This window comes from Acinonyx jubatus, chromosome C1, assembly GCF_027475565.1.
Source record: "Acinonyx jubatus isolate Ajub_Pintada_27869175 chromosome C1, VMU_Ajub_asm_v1.0, whole genome shotgun sequence".
NCBI lineage: Eukaryota > Metazoa > Chordata > Mammalia > Carnivora > Felidae > Acinonyx > Acinonyx jubatus.
The window spans coordinates 84,274,952-84,293,591 of record NC_069381.1 but is presented as its reverse complement, the minus strand read 5'-3'; the positions used below and the strand labels follow the sequence as shown (position 1 = coordinate 84,293,591).

General features: G+C 37.3%; 1 protein-coding gene across 2 annotated transcripts in view; it reads left to right on the top strand.

The window, feature by feature from the left end:
- The first annotated feature begins 2,340 nt into the window (after positions 1-2,340).
- Positions 2,341-18,640, top strand: part of DBT (dihydrolipoamide branched chain transacylase E2) — a 52,548-nt gene continuing 36,248 nt past the window's right edge. Inside the window, exons 1-3 of one of the 2 annotated variants that reach the window (XM_015073839.3) lie at positions 2,341-2,494; positions 7,663-7,786; positions 11,787-11,862. In XM_015073839.3, coding sequence (XP_014929325.1) covers positions 2,444-2,494; positions 7,663-7,786; positions 11,787-11,862 — 251 coding nt within the window. In that variant the 5' untranslated portion in view covers positions 2,341-2,443. Of the gene's footprint in view, positions 2,495-7,662; positions 7,787-11,786; positions 11,863-18,640 lie in introns of those variants that run through there. The other variant, XM_053214521.1, reaches the window with a different exon arrangement.

Sequence of the window (18,640 nt, the reverse complement as noted above, 5' to 3'; positions counted from 1 at the left end):
TGGGTGAAAGAAGGGTTTAGAGGAGGAGCAGACAGTGTGACCTTCACCAGCATAGGAAATGTTCTATTTCTTAAATTGTATAATGGGTCCAATGTTTTTGTTATTATGTATGACTTATCTATATGTTACATTATTCTTTTATAAGTATACAATAGAACACAAAATTTAACAGCTTCATTGAGGTATACCATAAAATTCACTTGTTTTAACTATACAATTCAGTGATTTTTAGTACACTTTACAGTTATGTGACCATCGCCACAGTCTGATAATAGGAAATTTCTATCACTACGAAAATTTTTTCTTGCTCCTGTGCAGTCATTTCCCATTCCCATTCCTAGCCCCAGGCAACCACTAATTTGCTATCTCTGTAGATTTGGGTGGGTTTTTTTGGGGGGGGGGACATTTCATACAAACAGAATCATGCAATATATGAACTTTTGGGTTTCGCTTTTTTTTTACTTCCCATAGTATTTTTGAGGTCCATCTATGTTATAGCATGTACCAGTGTTTCAGTAATTTTTAAGGATAAATACTATTTTATGAGGTGGATATACCACGTTTTGTTCATCTATTCCCTTGTTGAAAGATATTTAGGCTGTTTCTAGTTTTTGGCTATTAAAAAGAATGCTATTTCCATTATTCTTGTACTAGTCTTTGTGTGGATATGTTTTCATTTCTCTTGGGTAGATACCTAGCAATGGAATTAATGGGTCATAATCAGTCATTTTATTTATTTACAAAAAAAAGGGAAAATGGTTCTTTGGTTCTTTTGAGATCAAGTGAAAGGATTAACTAGTGAGTAGGTGGCATAACTGTTAATGCTAAAAGATAAGGACACACACAATTACTGAATGTGGAAATAGTAATCCACTGAGGGAAAAAGAGGGTAAAAGAAAAGAATAACCAAATATTTTCTTAGGAGAAGGCAGAATTCAAGGGAAAATTTAGACGAAGAAGGTAGTATAGGGGCTCTGGGAAGAAAAATAATTCACTTCAAAGGCACAGCTACTTCAACTTTATAAAATGCACACACATGTGTGGGGTGCCTGGGTGGCTCAATTGGTTGAGCATCTGACTACTTGGGCTCAGGACATGATCCCAGGGTCATGGGGTCAAGGCCCACGTGGGGTTCAGCACTGAGTATGGCCTGCTTGAGATTCTCTGCCCCCCTTTCCCTCTCTCCCTCAGCCCCACTCCCCCTCTTCCACTCACATGTACTCTGTCTAAAATAAAAAAGTTAAAAAACACATATGCATGTGGGATTATCAAATGTAGTAATAATACTTATAAAATGTTTTGTTGATAGGGCAGTTAAAAAATTGAAGTTCTTTTAACCGTCCCAGATTTGTTATAAAAGTAATGATTTGGATTATTGCTTACAATAGTGTGTATGTGAAATATACTGAAAAGCAAATAAAGCAAAAAAAAAGTGTGAGTTTGGGTAATATTAGACAGTAAATTTGTGAAATAACTGTGAACTAACCTTCAATGTTGAGGACTTACAATGTTGTCTTTGTTCCCATTTTTTTCTCTTTAGTTCTTTAGACATCTGTACAGATTTTAATTCCCATGTAAAAAGCAAGAACCAGACAAATGTCATCCTGAACATTTCTAGAAATTGGAGTCTTAATTGCTCTGATAAAGATTGACCGTCAATACTCTGATCTACCCCCTATCAACTTGACCTCAACTTAACATTTCTCCAAGAGGCAAGTAGATAAAGGTTGTAGGTCTGTGATATATTGCGTACGCCGGGCAGCTGCATCTGACAACATTCTCTAAGGAGAAAAGATAGTGTTGGTATCTTTATTTTAGACAGTAGGGTAAACTTTAACTTCTGTGGGGGGGGGGGGGAGGGACATTGAAAAAGCAATTTCATTAATCAAGAACACTCAGTGGGAGTAAGAAGTATCAATCACTAGATAGTATTCCAGCATAGATTTGTGACTCAATTAGTGGCGCAGAGCCTTGCCACCGAGTATAGAAATGTCCCATTTTCTGTAATCAAGGCGGTTATAATACAAGCTGAAAGCAGATATTTTCTAATTCATCCCTCCACCATAACTCTCTCCAGACAAGTGCCCTTCCTTTGTGTTCCCTTAACATTCTATTTCCACTTTATGGACTCAAAAGATGATCGTTGGTAAGCACAGCAATGCCTTGCCCAACTTTGTCCCTGAAATTAACTTTGAGCTGACTCCTCCCCACTTCTTTCCCCTCCAGCATGCTCTTTTACCTCCACGCGGGACTCTCCACCCCCTAGTGTTTATCTCAGGCCCCGCCCCGCCCCCTGGTTGGCTGTCCGGTGGGAGGCTCGTTCCTTCCCTCGCCATTGGCCGCTCAGGGGGAGGTGCGTTTCCCGGCTCCGGATAGGTCGACATGTCTAACAACCTCCGAGACAAGTCTAACAACCGCGGTGCACTTGTCATTTCCGGGTAAGATGGCCGCAGTGCGAGTGCTGGGAACCTGGAGCCGGAATGCTGGGCGGCTGGTAAGCGGTTTGGTTTGAGTTGAGTTCAGGAAGGGATAATGTGTCGGGAGTATTCCCGGGGAGGTATGTTACTTTGTCCTCCGAGTGCCACGCGGAAAGGGCACGCGTGACGGAGAGGTAAAAGGATGTATGCTAAATGAAGGGCAGAGAAGGTGGTGAGCAGACCGGTCTGGAGACCCACTCCCAGCCTTACCTGGCCATGCTTCTTTCGCCACTCGGTCGCGTTCCAGCTTTGTCTACACCCAGGCTCATCTAGCCTTTCGCCCGTTAGCCTTTTATTGAGCACTGTCTAGGTGCTGGGCATTGTGATAGGCGCTGGGGATATGCAGATATATATCATTAAGCATTTATTGGACACCCACTCTGCCAAACACTGACAACACGACCCCTGCCTTAGAGAATTTATAGTCTAGAGGAAGAGACCCATGAAGCAAAGCATAACACCATGGGCCCTTGCCTCCGAGGAGCAGAGGCTTAAGCTTTATTTTGTGGACCTGTATTTCTCTGTTGTGTCTGCGCCACGTATCTTTCCAAACTTTTTATCACCAGAGTTACGACCCACCACCATCTTCCCTGAAGTTCCTCCCTTTCAACAACCCTTTAGCACCAAACACCTAACATCCTAGTAATCATAGTGTTTTATCCTATCTGCGTAGGGTGTTTCTTTCTGGGACTCCTCTTCCCTAAGGTCTTACAGTGATCAAACCCCGATTTTACAAAATTTGTCAAGAGCCTGCTGTGTACCAGGTACTGTGCAGCCACTAGGGATGCAAATATGAATAGGACCCCTGTGGTCCCAGATTAATTACAGCCTTGTGGTGGAAGACAGAGGAAAGAGAGAGAGAGACACAAACAAGCAATTATAACAGCTTGAGAAGTGCTATGATGGGACATTATAGAGTTACAGGAACACATAGGAGGGGGCATGGGGGTCTGAAAGGAGTTCTCAGAGGATACCGTGTAACTTGAAATTTGTACCTTGCTAGGTATTGGCCTCTCTTTTGAGAGTTCTCCTTGTTTGGCTTCTGTAACACCAGCTTCCCAATATTTTTCTTCTATATGTTTTCCACTTCATCCCAATCTCCTGTTTTCCTGCCCAAACTTTTAAATATTTATTGGTGTTTCTAAAGGCTCTGACTTTGGCCCTCAGCACTTTTGGCACTTCCTGGACTATTTCAGCCACTTATTTGAATTTAGTTGCCATGTATGTACTGATGATTCCTAAAGTTCCCCAGTCTTCAAGCCAGCTCTACTCCAGACCCATATATATTCTACTGTCCTGAAAATCTCCAATTGCCTACATATTAAGTATTTTTCAGCTGCAAGTAATAAAAACCTAGCCAATAAATGGGAAATTAAGTATCTATGCATCCCGAAGTTAGATGGAAGCTGGTATTGGTTAAGTGGCTCATATTTATCAAGGTTGTCATTTCAGCAAGTTTGCCCTTTTTCATGGTTACAAGAGAGCTTCTACAACTTCGTACTCAGGGCAGGAAGGAGGAAGGGGTGGTACCATTCAGACTCATTGATCAGGACTATGTTACATGGCCACTGCTAACACCCGGAGTCTTGAAGGAGCTAGCATTTAGCCGCATCACAGTTCTGCCGTAATGCCTCAATGGCACATCGGATTCTAGGTTCCAGAACTAAACTCTCAGACCTGTTTCTCTTTTGATTCTAGCCTGTAAATCTCCCAAATTTAGTTGTAATTCTCCGCCTTGCCCCCAACTGCTGCTATCCTGGTCCGTCCAGGATAAGGACTAATTGGACTTTCTGCCTCCAATCTGGTGGCTCTCCAACCCATTCTCCATAGTGTAGCCAGGATGATCTTAAAAAGTAAGACACAAATTTGAGAATGTCATTTCCTCACTTGAAACTGCCCTAAGCAAAATGTCCAAAATTTAAAAGACTGTGAGGCAATTTATGATCTGGACCTTTCCAAATCTCTCTGGCTTCATTTTTGCTGAAACTTACCCATCCCAACCCCCACTCTGACTCTTCCCTCACCCTTACCCCATACTAAACTACACTGGAACTATATTGAACTTAAGTTAATTGAGCACACTGCTCGCTCTCGACTCCAGACTCCAGATCTTTGCACGTGTATTTCCTCTGCTTTAAAGACTCTTGCCTTCCTTCCCTATGGCCTCATCTGCTAACACACCTCATCACCTGGATTACTCCTACTCATCCCTTAGATCTTTACTTTCTCCCTCCTTTGTGTTCCTTTAATACTCTATTTCTCCTATTATAACACTATGTCATAATCACCTATGTCCTTGTCTTTATCTTTGAAGGTGTGGACTGTACTTTCCATAAGAGAAGGAATTAACATCTATTTTGTTCTCTAATCTACCTATGCATCATGCATTTGACTCTTGATTAACCTATACTGAATTAACCCTGAATTTTTCTATTTTATCTGTCTTCCTGTAATGAAGCAACTTGAATTCAGGGACTATATTCTGTAGCCTACTTAGCTTTGAATTCCCAAGCCCAGCACAATCCCTGTTTTTGGGAGTGCTCAACTACTGCTCAATAAACAACTATTATTTATTTCCTTACTTGAATCTGCTAAACCTTTGTTTCATCTCCTGGTTTTTTTTTATATTTTGTTTCCAGGAAAAATGTCTTTTTCAGCTTGAAAAACTATTTTTTCTCTTTCTCCCTCCTATTGCTTTTTTATCTTTCCATTCAGCAGCTTCACTAATGTTTTTTAGCCTTCTCTTAATCCATGTAGTTGCTACTTATCGCATAATGCCTGTTGCACTTACGTTGCTTTCTCTTTTTCCACTGTAAATCACTTCAGGAGCCTGTTCTTTCATGCCTCAAATACTATTCTACTTTCTTTTTCCTCTCTTACTTGGCTTTACCTGTTATAATCTAATCAATAAGCTGCAACTAGATTAATTTCTTAGTTCTTTTTCTTCAATAACCTATAGTGTATGAGTTCAAACTCCTTATCCTGACATTTACAGTCATCAGTAATTTGGTCCTTGAGCCACTTATGCTGCTCCCTTTTATAAATTTGGTCAAGCCACTCTGCCCCGGGAGACAAGTTCCTGCGTCAGTTCCTTTCTTTATGCTGTTTCCTCTGCCTTAAAGTGCATTTCTGCTCTTTATTTATTAATACTTATGATGCAAGGTCCACTTCAACTCTTCCTCCAAGAAGCCTTCCTAGGTCAAACCAACTTGAAAAATCAAAACAAAACACAAAAGACTCTATTCTTAAACTCTTCTAACACCTGCTGCCAATACTTACTACAAAAAACAAGAGCATACATGCCCATGCAAGTGTGTGTGTGTGTGTGTGTGTGTGTGTGTGTGTGTGTGTGTTGTTTCAGCTAAGTTATAAGTTCAAAGCAGAGATTATTTCTCCCACGTATAACAGTGTGTTACAGTGTGTGATAGAAAGAGCCTCGGCTTTGGAATCAAATTTACTTGGTTTCAGAGCTGAATTTTGCCATTTGTTTGCTATAGGACCTTGGACAAATCACTTTACCTCTCTGATCATTCATTTCTCATGTGTTAAAGAGGGCTAATGTGCCTATTCCAGAAGATAACTATGAGATAAAAGGAAGGTGATGCATTTAAAGACCTGTAAAGTACCCAGCACATAGTAGGCATTCAGTAAACGTTTGGTAGTTTGTCCCTCCTTTGCCTGATTAGTAGTTCTTCAATAAAACTTGTGTTGTTGAAGGTAGGACCTTCTAATAGTCTAATTTTCTTTCAAAGGTTATTTTTAAAAGAACTATTTTTTTAAAATCAAGGTGAACCTGTATAATTCAAAACATCCATTTACTCGCCCAAAATTAAATTTATTTAATTTTGATTTTGTTGTTGACCAAGAGCCACGGTTATGGGAGTTGAGGTAGAAAGTATGGACATAGAAAATGGGGGTTTGGAAAAGAGCATTCTTTCACTATCTGCTATGTTTTAAGCTATCAATTTCAGTTAGGTTTGAATGTTAATTCAACGTTAATTTTAATAAGAATAAAATATAGATATTATAAAGATTAGTTGCTTTTGGATTAGCTCTTAAAGTAAAACTAAGATGCATGATTTAAGATTATTTGTGTTTTAGGAAGGGGATCTTTAGTTTTTCTTTCCCTTCAGAAATGAGTAGCATCTTGGAAATTAAGGTGAAATATCACATAATAATTTAAATATATTATTCCTATTAGTAAACCAAATATTTGTTTTTATATTATTTGCTGTCAGAAAAAGAACAAAATTCTTATTTATAAATACATATTATAATATGGCTACAATACATAACGTATATGTATTACAAATTTAAAAATTTTAAGGGCTAATCACTAAAATATAAAGTACATGATAATAAAGTAATTTTTTTAAGTAAAAGTAACTCCTACATTATTAAAAAAATTTAAAATACATGACAATATTCTCAGATACATTAAGGAGGTTAAAAATTTCTATACATTACATTTAAAAGTGTGATATAGTTAACCAGGTATTAATAACATTGAAATATTAACTTTCAAAATAAAATAGTCTACATTTCAAACACCTAGGTTTTAAGATATCAAGTCAAATAGATTCAGGCACACTTATTTCTATTATATATTATCATGTATTATTCTAGGATATTCTATAAAATAGTTGCATCTAAAGAGTCATCCATAAATTCCAGTAAGAAAACCTTTCCATACATCACTACATATGTTTTTCAGTGTCTTTAGATACTAAAAGTCAGTTTTGAATTCTTTAAGTTTTATTTTAGGAAGTCTTTACTGACTCAACTGTACTTACAATGTGTTTGTACAGAATATGTTAAAATTTCTTTACTTTTATAAGAAATTTTAGGCAAGAATCATAAGCACATAAATAAATCTGACTCCAGGGATATAATTTTACTAAATAAAAGAACAACAAAATGTTCTTTGGGTTCTGGGGTTTAAATTCCTTTGAGTTCCCGAACAGACATACAGTACTTAAAAAATAACCTATCTTAATAAACTTGACTGTCCCTGACACCAGGTTTTAGCCAGTTCAGATTTTGGCCTAGATACTTTCATATTGTTTGTATTTTGATAATGACTGTTCTACCTTTAAAATAAACTTGAAACTGAATATATACTTACAGAGAAAAGCCATCGAGAACATTCATAAAAGCTTTTACTTTTTTGTTTTCTCATCTTTAGATTTGTGTTCGCTACTTTCAAACCTGTAGTAATGTTCATGTTTTGAAGCCAAAATATGTGTGTTTCTTTGGTTATCCTTCATTCAAGTATAATCATCCACATCAGTTGCTGAAAACAACTGCTGGTAAGTATGATCTCAAAATAGCCCATATGAAATAAGGTTTTGTATCTTACCCAGAACTTTTTAAAAAGTAATTGAAGACTTATCAAAGTAAAAAAAAAGTTAACCTTTTCTGTCTAGCCTGAGCTTCCTTTCTCTCCCCGAATCTGTCCTTTTCTTCTTTTCTTTTTTTTTTTTTTTGTGCCCCCTCACCCCTTTCACATCTTTCCCTTAATGCTTGTGTCTTCAAATGTGGGGAATGGATTGTCTTGGGCCACCTGTTCTTTGTCATCTGACTCAGCTAAGTGCAATAGCCAGGTAAATTGTTGACTTAACAGATTGTATCCTTGTATTGTCACTATATTGTTGGTTGGATGGAACACTTACCTCAGTCTGTTGTGTTAAGATTGTGTGATAAAACCAGCCCAAGGTGCTTCTGAGTAGAAAGATCCCTGACTTTTACCATTTAATTACCTTTGTCCCCTTTTTCTACCCTCTGTAAAGAATTTGAGGCTTTAGGTATTAGATTTGGCAAGTACATTAAAACTTCTTTTTCCTGATGTTCTGTTTAGAACTTTGATAACCCTAGACTTTTGTTATATCATTAAGCTTTTGACAGATACTTGGTGCCTTAGTCTGTGCTAGCAGTGAAAACTGGGGAAATTCCAGGCAGATCCAGCCCCTGAGATCAGTCAGTCTTTCCATGCCTTTTACAGATCATCTTTCACAACATCCAAAGATATATAAACCCTATCTTCACCGCTTTTTAAAAATATTTATTTATTTATTTTATTTTTATTTTTATTATTTTGAGAGAGAGCATGTGCATGCACACACATGTGTGTGGGAGAGGCGTAGGCGGGGGGAAGGGGGAGAGAGAGAGAGAGAAAGAGAGAGAGACAGAGACAGAGAGAGAATCTTAAGCAGGCTTCACACCCAGTATGGAGCCCAACAAGGGGCTTGATCTCACAACCCTGAGGTCATGACCTAAGCCGAAATCAAGAGTCAGACAGACGCTCAACCAACTGAGCCATCCAGGCTCAGATTTTTATTTTAAAAGTTGATCTTTTGTCTTCTCAGAGAAGATAGAAGCCATTCAAGTGGAAACTCCTACTAGCTGTGTAACTTTAAGCAAGTTACTTAATTTCTTTCTATTTCATCATTTGTAATATGGGATTAATCATAGTATCTAAGTCATTGTATTGTTGTGAGAATAAATCCATTTAACACAGATATTTATTGATCACCTACTATCTGCCAAGGCACTGTTTTGGTGCTCTGGATATATATTCTTTTCCTATATCCCCTCACTAAATGAATATTCAAGCTAGAAACCTGAAGTCTTCCTGATTCCTGTTTCATATCAAATTGGTTACCTAAATCTATTAATTTTACATCTTACATGATTTTTAAATTTGTCTTCTCTTTTTTAGACAGCTTTGAAAATATATAAATATATTAAGTTCCATACTTCAGTTTCTTACCTGTAGTAGCCTCCTAACTGCTTTGTCTGTCACTCCTTCCCCAACCCCATCCACCACATTCCTGCCAGAGAGATTTGTTTCCAGAATTACAGATCTCAGGTTACAGATCTGAAATTGCAGATGGTATGCCCTATTGATTTATTATGCCTGAATAATAACCCTGTCTACAACTTCGTGGCTTAAAGCAACAGTGAGTTATGATTTCTCAGTATTCTCAGGGTTACCTGGGTGCTTCCTCTGCTGGTTTCACTGAACTCACTAATATGGCTGTCTTCAGCTGGAGAATCATCTGGGCTGGAAGGTCTAAGATGGTCTCACATACATGTCTGACAGTGGTGCTGGTTTTCAGGTGGGGCCTGTCATTTCTTCTCCATATAGCCTTTCATCTTCCAGTAGACTAGAAGGCTTCCTTACTCAGGGATCTCAATCCAAGAGGGAGAAGGTAGAAGATGCTGCGAGGTCCTTTGAGGTCTAGGCTCCAGAATTTGTACAACTTCATTTCTGCTATATTCTATTGTCCAAGCAAGTGACAGGCCAGCATAGATTTAAGTTGTGGTGAATCAGACTTTATGTCTTATGGGAGCAGCTGCAAAAAATTTATGATCATATTTTACTTACAACTGGCTCCTGATTACCTTTAGGATAAATTCCAGACACCTCACCTTGGCATGGCAAAGAAAGTCTTTTTTTTTTCTTTAAGTTTATTTATTTATTTTGAGAGAGACAGTGCATGTGTGAGCAGGGGAGGGGCAGAGGAGAAAGAGAGATCTCACAAACCGCGAGATCATGACCTGAGCTGAAATAACGAGTCAGATGCTTAACTAAATGAGCCATCCAGGCACCACAAAGAAAGTCTTTTAAATCTGGACTGACTTCTTGCCACATATACTATCTTCAGCTATATGGAGCTGTGTGTTATTCCCTAACCATACTGTGCACTATATTTCCATGTTCTTCTTGCTCATGTTGTTCCTTGCATAATATTGTTTTGTATAGAAGTACCATAGTATATTTACTTGTCATTTTTTGGTGACTTAGATTGATATTCCAAGTCTTCATTTTAACTCTATGAAAGCTATTATTGAGCAAAAATCTTTTTGTACCTATCTTAATTGTTTCCTCATGGGGGAAAAAGTCTTAAAAGCAGAATTGCTTGTTGAGTCAAAGAGAAGGACTTTCCTTTTTTTGATGTTTATTTAATTTTGAGAGATGGGGGGTGGGTGGGGGAGGAGGGGCAGAGAGGGAGGGAGACACAGAATCTGAAGCAGGCTCCAAGCTCTGAGCTGTCAGCACAGAGACCAATGCAGGGCTTGAACTTGTGAACCGTGAGATCATGACCTGAGCCCAAGTTGGACACTTAACCAACTGAGCCATCCAGGCACCCCCTCTTTTTTTTTTTTTCTTTAAGCTTTTGATACTTAACACCAAACTATTTTTTCAGAGAGGTTCCAGTTTATACTACGAGCAGCAGGCTGTGAGAGGACCCAACTTACTAGATAGAGAGGAAACAAGAGGTACCTAATACCTCTATATCAGAAATGTATTTGTATTTCTTAACCATTAACTGACTCCTCATATTTATTGAAGAAAGTTTTACTACCTTAATCAGCTTGTTGTGTGTTTTATAAGCAATTTTAATTAACAGCAGTCTGAAGATAGAGGAGCACTTTTTAGAAAAGATTTTTTAATGTTTACTTATATTTGAGAGAGAGAGAGACAGAGTGCGAGTGGGGAGGGGCAAAGAGCGACAGAGACAGAATCTGAAGCAGGCTCCAGGCTCTGAGCTGTCAGCACAGAGCTTGACACAGGGCTCCAACTCATGACCTATGAGATCATGACCTGAGCCAGAGCCAGAGCCAGAGGCTTAACTGACTGAGCCCCCCCAGGTGCCCCCTAGAGGAGCACTCTGGAATCCATTCAGAGTCACGTGTTACCGTGGAAAAGTGAGAGGAACATAGGTTGTTGACCAGAAATACTTTCTCTTGGGAATAATTACCATAAAGTATCATTTGTATCTAATTGTTACACAAGTGGGGGGTAGAAATTCAAAAAGGGGTGAAAAATGGAAAGAGGACTGAAATTTAATGATAAGTTGGCAGAACATGGTGGACAGAGAAATTTTTCATCAGGTTTTCTAGATGTGTACGCCTGATCGTTAGCCACTAAAAATGAGAATAGTTATATGAAGTCAGAAGAGATCTAAGAGTGGGACACTAGTGATTATTACAGTTTAATAACAGAAAACAAGGCTATCCAGCTAGTTGGGCCTTCTATACCCTTGTAAAGGAACATTATTTTGGAAGTTGGAAAATGTAAGTGCTGTGACAATATCAGTAAGTCTGTGATACTGAATAATTTATTTAAATCTTTGATGGTTATGAATGACAATTACGCTTTTAAAAATTATGAAACACCTTTTTATCTGTGAAATGCAATGGTTTCTGCTTCTGCTTGAGAATATTTTCTAATTTTAGCTATAAAAGCATCTATTAGAAGTATATTACATATTTAATGAGATCATTTTTCATTTTTCTTTGAAGCTCTGCAGGGACAAGTTGTTCAATTCAAACTCTCAGACATTGGAGAAGGGATTAGAGAAGTAACTATTAAAGAATGGTAAGTTATTCTGAAAAAAATTTTCAGTCAATGTAAAAATAATGTGTGCCAAAATAAGTGGGAGTTGTTTAAGTTGAGAAACTTCTTTCTTAACGATTTTTTTTTCTTTTTTAAAGCAGTAAGGTAGTTTGTATTGCTAATATGTTGTTAACACAATTCATCATACATCAGGATATTTTATTTGATGTAATTTATTAAGAATTATTTTTTTCTTTTTTTTCTTTATTTTTTCTTTCTTTTTTTTTTTAAGTTTATTTATTTTTGACAGAGACAGAGTGCGAGCATGAGCTGGGGAGGGGCAGAGAGAGAGGGAGACACAGAATCCGAAGCAGGCTCCAGGCTCCAAGCTGTCAGCACAGAGCCTGATGTGGGGCTCAAACTCACGAACTGTGAGATCATGACCTGGGCCAAAGTTGGACGCTTAACTGACTGAGCCACCCAGATGCCCCTATTTTTTCTTCTTTTAAAAAACTTTTTCACTGCCCACTCATCACTTAAGCTAAAAAAGAGAATTAAAAAAAAATTTTTTTTTTAATGTTTATTTATTTTGAGAGAGAGAGACAGAGTGTGACCAGGGGAGGGACAGAGAGAGAGGGAGACACAGAATCCAGAGCAAGCTCCAGGCTCTGAGATGTCATCACAGAGCCTGATGCGGGGCTTGAACCCAGGGACAGTGAGATCATAACCTGAGCCAAAGTCAGATGCTTAACTGAGCAACCCAGGCGCCCCATCAGCTAAAAAAGAGAAATTAACCTATAACAGATATTAACTTGATATGACCAGGTGTTTTGAATGGCGTTTGTGTATGAACTTATTATTAATTTGCAGACTATTTTAAAATCATAATATAAGCTAAGCTCTCCTTACTGTACTGGAAATGACCTCAGTAAGAATGCAAAGTACATTTGATTCACCATTCTCTGACAGTTTGCCTATATTTTTAGAATAGATTCAAATTTAATACCAAAAAGTATTAATCAAAAAGTAGTTTTGGGGGGCACCTGGGTGGCTTAATCCGTTAAGCATTCACCTTCAGATCAGGTCATGATCTCGCAGTTTGTGAGTTCAAGCCCCACATTGGGCTCTGTGCTGACAGCTTGGAGCCTGGAGCCTGCTTTAGATACTGTGTCTCCCTCTCTCTCTGCCCCTCTGCACTCACACTCTTTCTCAAAAAATAAACATTAAAAAAAATTTTTTTTTAATAATTTTTGAAAAGGCTAAAGATTTTTCAGAAAAAGGCTTGAAACAGAAGTAAAAATCCTCTACTGCCTTCGTCCTCCTTCTACCTCTTTACCTTCTTTCACTTTTTAGAAAAAAAGAAACACTTCTTGGTAGGGAACGGATTTTTAAAGGTATCTAGAAGTAGCAGTTAAGATGAATAGATAGTCTCTCCCCATAGTCTTATACTATTGAAGATCCCCTTAAGAATCTGATTCAGCCACCTGAACATTCTTTCTCTGTAGCTCTCCCTATTATTGCTTTGTAAATTACAAAAGGAGAAGAGCATAATTGTGCCTTACAGTTATGTCTCTAGTGGCACTGTGAGATTTAGGAAATGCCAAAGGACCTCGAATCAGAAGAGCCCAACTCTGAAACTTATTAGCCATCTTGCCTGGGACTTACTTTGTCTTTGCTGAGCCATTGATTCTTAATGTGTAAAATGGGAGTAATGGTACTTACTCTGCCATCTGGCAAGGGTTCTTGAAAGAATCAAATAATGCAATGTATAGAAAATGCCTTTAAAATCTGCGAAGTGTTATGTACATTTAAGTTACTGATATGTTCTAAGACCAAGAGTAGTCTTTGTAGATTGTAGATATTTTTTCACATTTCTTAATTTCTACCTCTTATTAAATCTCTAGAGTTATTTACTTGAAATAAGGTTTTAGGGTTTTGGAAACGGAGATAATTTCACTCCTAATGAAAATTAATAGTTCATTAAATTAAAAACACATATTTGACTAAAGTTTTTCAGACTATTCCTTTTTTTTTTTAAGTTTATTCCTTTATTTTGAGAGAGAGAGCACGCGCACAAGTGGGGAAGGGGCAGAGAGAGAGATGGGGAGAGAGAGAATCCTAGGCTGGCTTTGCACTGTGAGCTCAGAGCCCAATGTAGGGCTCTAACTCATGAACCATGAGATCATGACCTGGGCCGAAGTTGGATGCTTAACCAACTGAGCCACCCAGGCACCTCTACAAGTTCTTTAAGAAATATTAACAGCTGTCTTGAATTCTGTGTGCTTTTTCTCTAGCTTAATATCTGTAAACCTCGGGGCACCTGGGTGGCTCAGTCACTTAAGCATCCAACTTCGGCTCAGGTCATGATCTCATGGTTCATGGCTCTATGCCCCGTGTCAGGCTCTATGCTGACACCTCAGAGCCTGGAGCCTGCTCCAGATTCTGTGTCTCCCTCTCTCTCTGCTGCTCCCCTGCTTGCACTCTGTCTCTCTCTTCCTCAAAATAAACATTAAAAAAAAAATTTTTTTTTAATCTATAAATCTCAACTCAAGGGAAAAAATCTATATTTTAATGCAGTTTGTAAAATGCTAAAAAAGCAGAATTCTGTGCCACACACAGAGAATAGAAATTTGAATATATAGGAAGCATGATTTAATAGAAGGGTGTGTTTATATAAGTGGCACTAAAACCTTATGTTTTCTTAGAACTTGTAGGAGCAAATATATGGATAAAGAAGAAAAACACTTCAATTTCAAAAAGCTTTTGACAAACTTCCACAACAAAAGTTTGGATTATATATGTGCTATCATCCTAAAGTCAATTTAGTCTGATATTAATACAACTAATTTAGTCTGATATTAATACAGCCATTCCCAGCTCTCTTTTGGTTAATGTTTCCATGATTTTTTTTAGCGTGTGTGTTTGTGTGGTATGTGTGTTTTGTGTATGTTGTGAATGTGTGGTGTTATTGTGTGATGTGTGTGTGTTAAATGTGTGATCTTTATGTGACAATAATGTGGTATATGTCTTGAGTTGGTATGTGGTTTATGCATTTTGTGAGTGTTGTGTGTGTGGAGTGTGTTAGTATGTGTAATGTGTATGGTGTGTGTGTTGGGTATGTATGAAGTGTTTTTTTGTGTGTGGTGGTGTATGCAGGGTGTGAGTGTTGTAAGTGCAGTATTTGTGTTTGTGTCTACTCTATGTGTGGTATATGTGTGGTGTGTGCGTTGGGTATGTTTTATGTGTGACTGTGTGGTGTGTATGCCTGGTGTGTAGGTAATATATTTATGTGTGAAATGTGTGTCTATGGTATTACATGTGTGGTGTGTGTGTTGTATGGGTGTTGTGTGTTTCTTGTGTGTTGGTTATATGTATGCTGTACGTTAGTGAGATACATGTGTTTGTGTCTTTTGTGTGTGTTGTGTGGTTGTTTGTGTAGTATGAGTGGTATATGGGTAGGGCATGTGTAATGTGAGTTTGGTGTCTGGTGGTGTGTGTGTAATATATGTGTGGTAAGTGTATATGGTGTAAGTATGGTGATATGTGTTGGGTATATGCTGTTTCTTTTTTCTTTTTTTTTAAATTTTTATTCTAATTCCAGTTAACATGCAGTGTCATGTTAGTTTTAGTTTCAGGTGTGCAAAATAGTGATTCAAAATTACATCTCTCACCTGGTGCTCATCAGGACGAATGCACTCCTTAATCCCTGTCACCTGTTTAACTGATCCCTCCACCCACCCCCATCTCTGGTAACTATCGTATTGTTCTCTGTAATTAAGCGTCTCTTGGCTTGTGCCTCTGTCTTCCCCCCCCCCTTTGCTTATTTGTTTTGTTTCTTAAATTCCACATATGAGCGAAATCATATGGAATTTGTCTTTCTCTGACTGAGTTATTTCACTTAGCATTATACTTTCTAGCTACATCCATGTTGTTGTAAAAGGCAAGATTTCATTCTTTTTTATGGCTGAATAATATTCCATTATATATATATACCACAGCATCTTTATTCAATAATCAATGGACACTTGGGCTACTTCCATATCTTGACTGTTATAAATAGTGCTGCTATAAACATAGGGGTGTATGTATCCCTTTGAATTAGTGTTTTTGTATCCTTTGGGTAAATACCCAGTAGTGTGATTGCTGGATAGTAGGGATTCCTATTTTTAACTTTTTGAGGAGACTCCATACTGTTTTCCTCATTGGCTGCACCAGTTTGCATTCCCACCAACAGTGCACAAAGGTTCTTTTTTCTCCAATCCTCACCAGCACCTGTTTTTTCTTGTGTTGTTGATTTTAGCCATCCTGATAGGTGTAAGGTGATATTGCATTGTAGTTTTGATTTGCGTATCCCTGATGGTAGGTGTTGACGAGCATCTTATCATGTGTCTGTTGGCCATCTGGATGTCTTTGAGAAATGTCTGTTCATGTCTTCTGCCCATTTTTTAATTGAATTATTTGTTTTTTAGGTTTTGAGTTTTGTAAGTTCTTTATACATTTTGGATACTAACCCTTTATTGCATATGTCATTTACAAATATCCTCTCCCATTTAGTATGTTGTCTTTTAGTTTTGTTGGTTTTTTCCTTCACTATGCAGAAAGCTTTTTATTTGGATGTAGTACCGATAGTTTACTTTTGCTTCCCTTGCCTCAGGAGACATATCTAGAAAGAAGTTGCTATGGCCTATGTTAAAGAAATAACTGCCTGTGTTCTCTTCTAGGATTTTTATGGTTTCAGGCCTCACATTTTGGTCTTTAATCCATTTTGAGTTTGTTTTTCTGTATAGTGTAAGAAAGTGGTCCAGTTTCCTTCTTTTGCATATACCTGTCCAGTGTTCCTAATACCATTTGTTGAAGCAACTGTCTTTTTCCCATTGGATATTCTTTCCTGCTTTGTGAAAGATTAATTGACCACATAATTGTGAATTAATTTCTGGATTATCTGATCTGTTCTATTGATCTATGTGTCTATTTTTGTGCCGGTTGCCATATTGTTTTGGTTACTGCAGCTTTGTAATATAACTTGAAGTCTGGAATTTTGATCCCTACAGCTTTGCTTTTCTTTTTCAAGATTGTTTTGGCTATTCAGGGTCTTTTGTGGTTCCGTACAAATTTTAGGATTATTTGTTCTACTCCTGTGAAAAATGATGTTGGTATTTTGATAGGGATTGCATTAAATATATAGATTGCTTTGAGTTGTGTAGACATGTTAATAATATTCTTCTAATCCATGAGCATGGAATGTCTTCCCATTTCTTTGTACCATCTTCAGTTTCTTTCATCAGTGTTTTATAGTTTTCAGAGTACAGGTCTTTCACCTCTTTGGTTAGGTTTATTCCTAAATATCTTATTATTTTTGGTGCAATTATAAATGAGATTGTTTTCCTAATTTCTCTTTTTGCTGCTTCATTAATGATGTATAGCAATGGAACAGATTTCTGTACATTGATTTTGTATCCTATAACTTTACTGAATTCGTTCTTTAATTCTGGCAGTTTTTTGGTAGAGTCTTGGATTTTCTATATATACTATCATGTCATCTGCAAATAGTGTAAGTTTTACTTCTTCCTTACCAACTGGGAGACCCTTTATTTCTCTCTCTCTCTCTCTCTCTTTTTTTTTTTTTTTTTTTGTCTGATTGCTCTGGCTAGGACTTCCAGTACTATGTTAAATAAAAGTGGTGAGAGTGAACATCCTTATTTTATTCCTGTCCTTAGGGAAAAGCTCTCAGTGTTTCCTCATTAAGGATTATGTTAGCTGTGGGTTTTTCCATATATGGCCTTTATTATGTTGAGGTATGTTCCCTCTAGATCTGCTTTGTTGAGGGTTTTTATCATGAATGGATATTGTACTTTGTCAGATGCTTTTTCTATGTCTATTGAAATGATCATATGGTTCTTATCTTTTCTCTTATTGATGTGATGTATCATGTTGATTGATTTGTAAATATTGAACCACCCTGGCAACCCAAGAGTAAATCCCTCTTGATTGTGTGAGTGATTTTTTAAAAAAAAGTATTGTTAGATTTGGTTTGCTAGTATTTTGTTGAGCATTTTTGCATATATGTTCATCAGGGATATTGGCCTGTACTTCTCTTTTTTAGTGGAGTCTTTATCTGGTTTTGGTATCAGGGTAATGCTGGCCTCATAGAAGGAGTTTAGAAGTTTTCCTTCCTTTTCTATTTTTTGGAATAGTTTGAGAAGAATAGGTATTGACTCTTCTTTAAGTGTTTGGCAGAATTTGCCTGTGAAGCCATGTGGTCCTGGACTTTTGTTTTTTCACTACTGATCCAATTTCTTTGCTGGTTGTCGAAGTTTTCTATTTCTTCCTATTTCAGTTTTGGTAGTTTATATGTTTCTAGGAATTTATCCATTTCTTCCAGGTTGCCCCAATTTGTTGGCAGATTTTTTTTTATAATGTTCTCTTATAATTGTTTGTATTTTTGTGGTGTTGGTTGTTATCTCTCCTCTCTCATTTATTTGAGTCCTTTCTCTTTTTTTTTCTTGAAAAGTCTGACTGGAGGTTTATCAATTTTATTGGTTTTTCTAAAGAATCAGGTCCTGGTTTCATTGATCTGTTCTAGTGGATTTTTTTTTTTTTTTTTTTTTTTTTTTTTTAGTTTCTATACCATTTTTTTTTTCTCTAATATATATCATTTCCTTCCCTCTGCTGGTTTTAGGTTTTGTTTGTTGTTCTTTTTCTAGCTCCTATCGGTCTAAGATTAGATCATTTATTTGAGATTTTTCTTGCTTCTTGATGTAGATCTGTATTGCTATAAACTTCCCTCTTGGAACTGCTTTTGCTGCATCCCAAAGGCTCG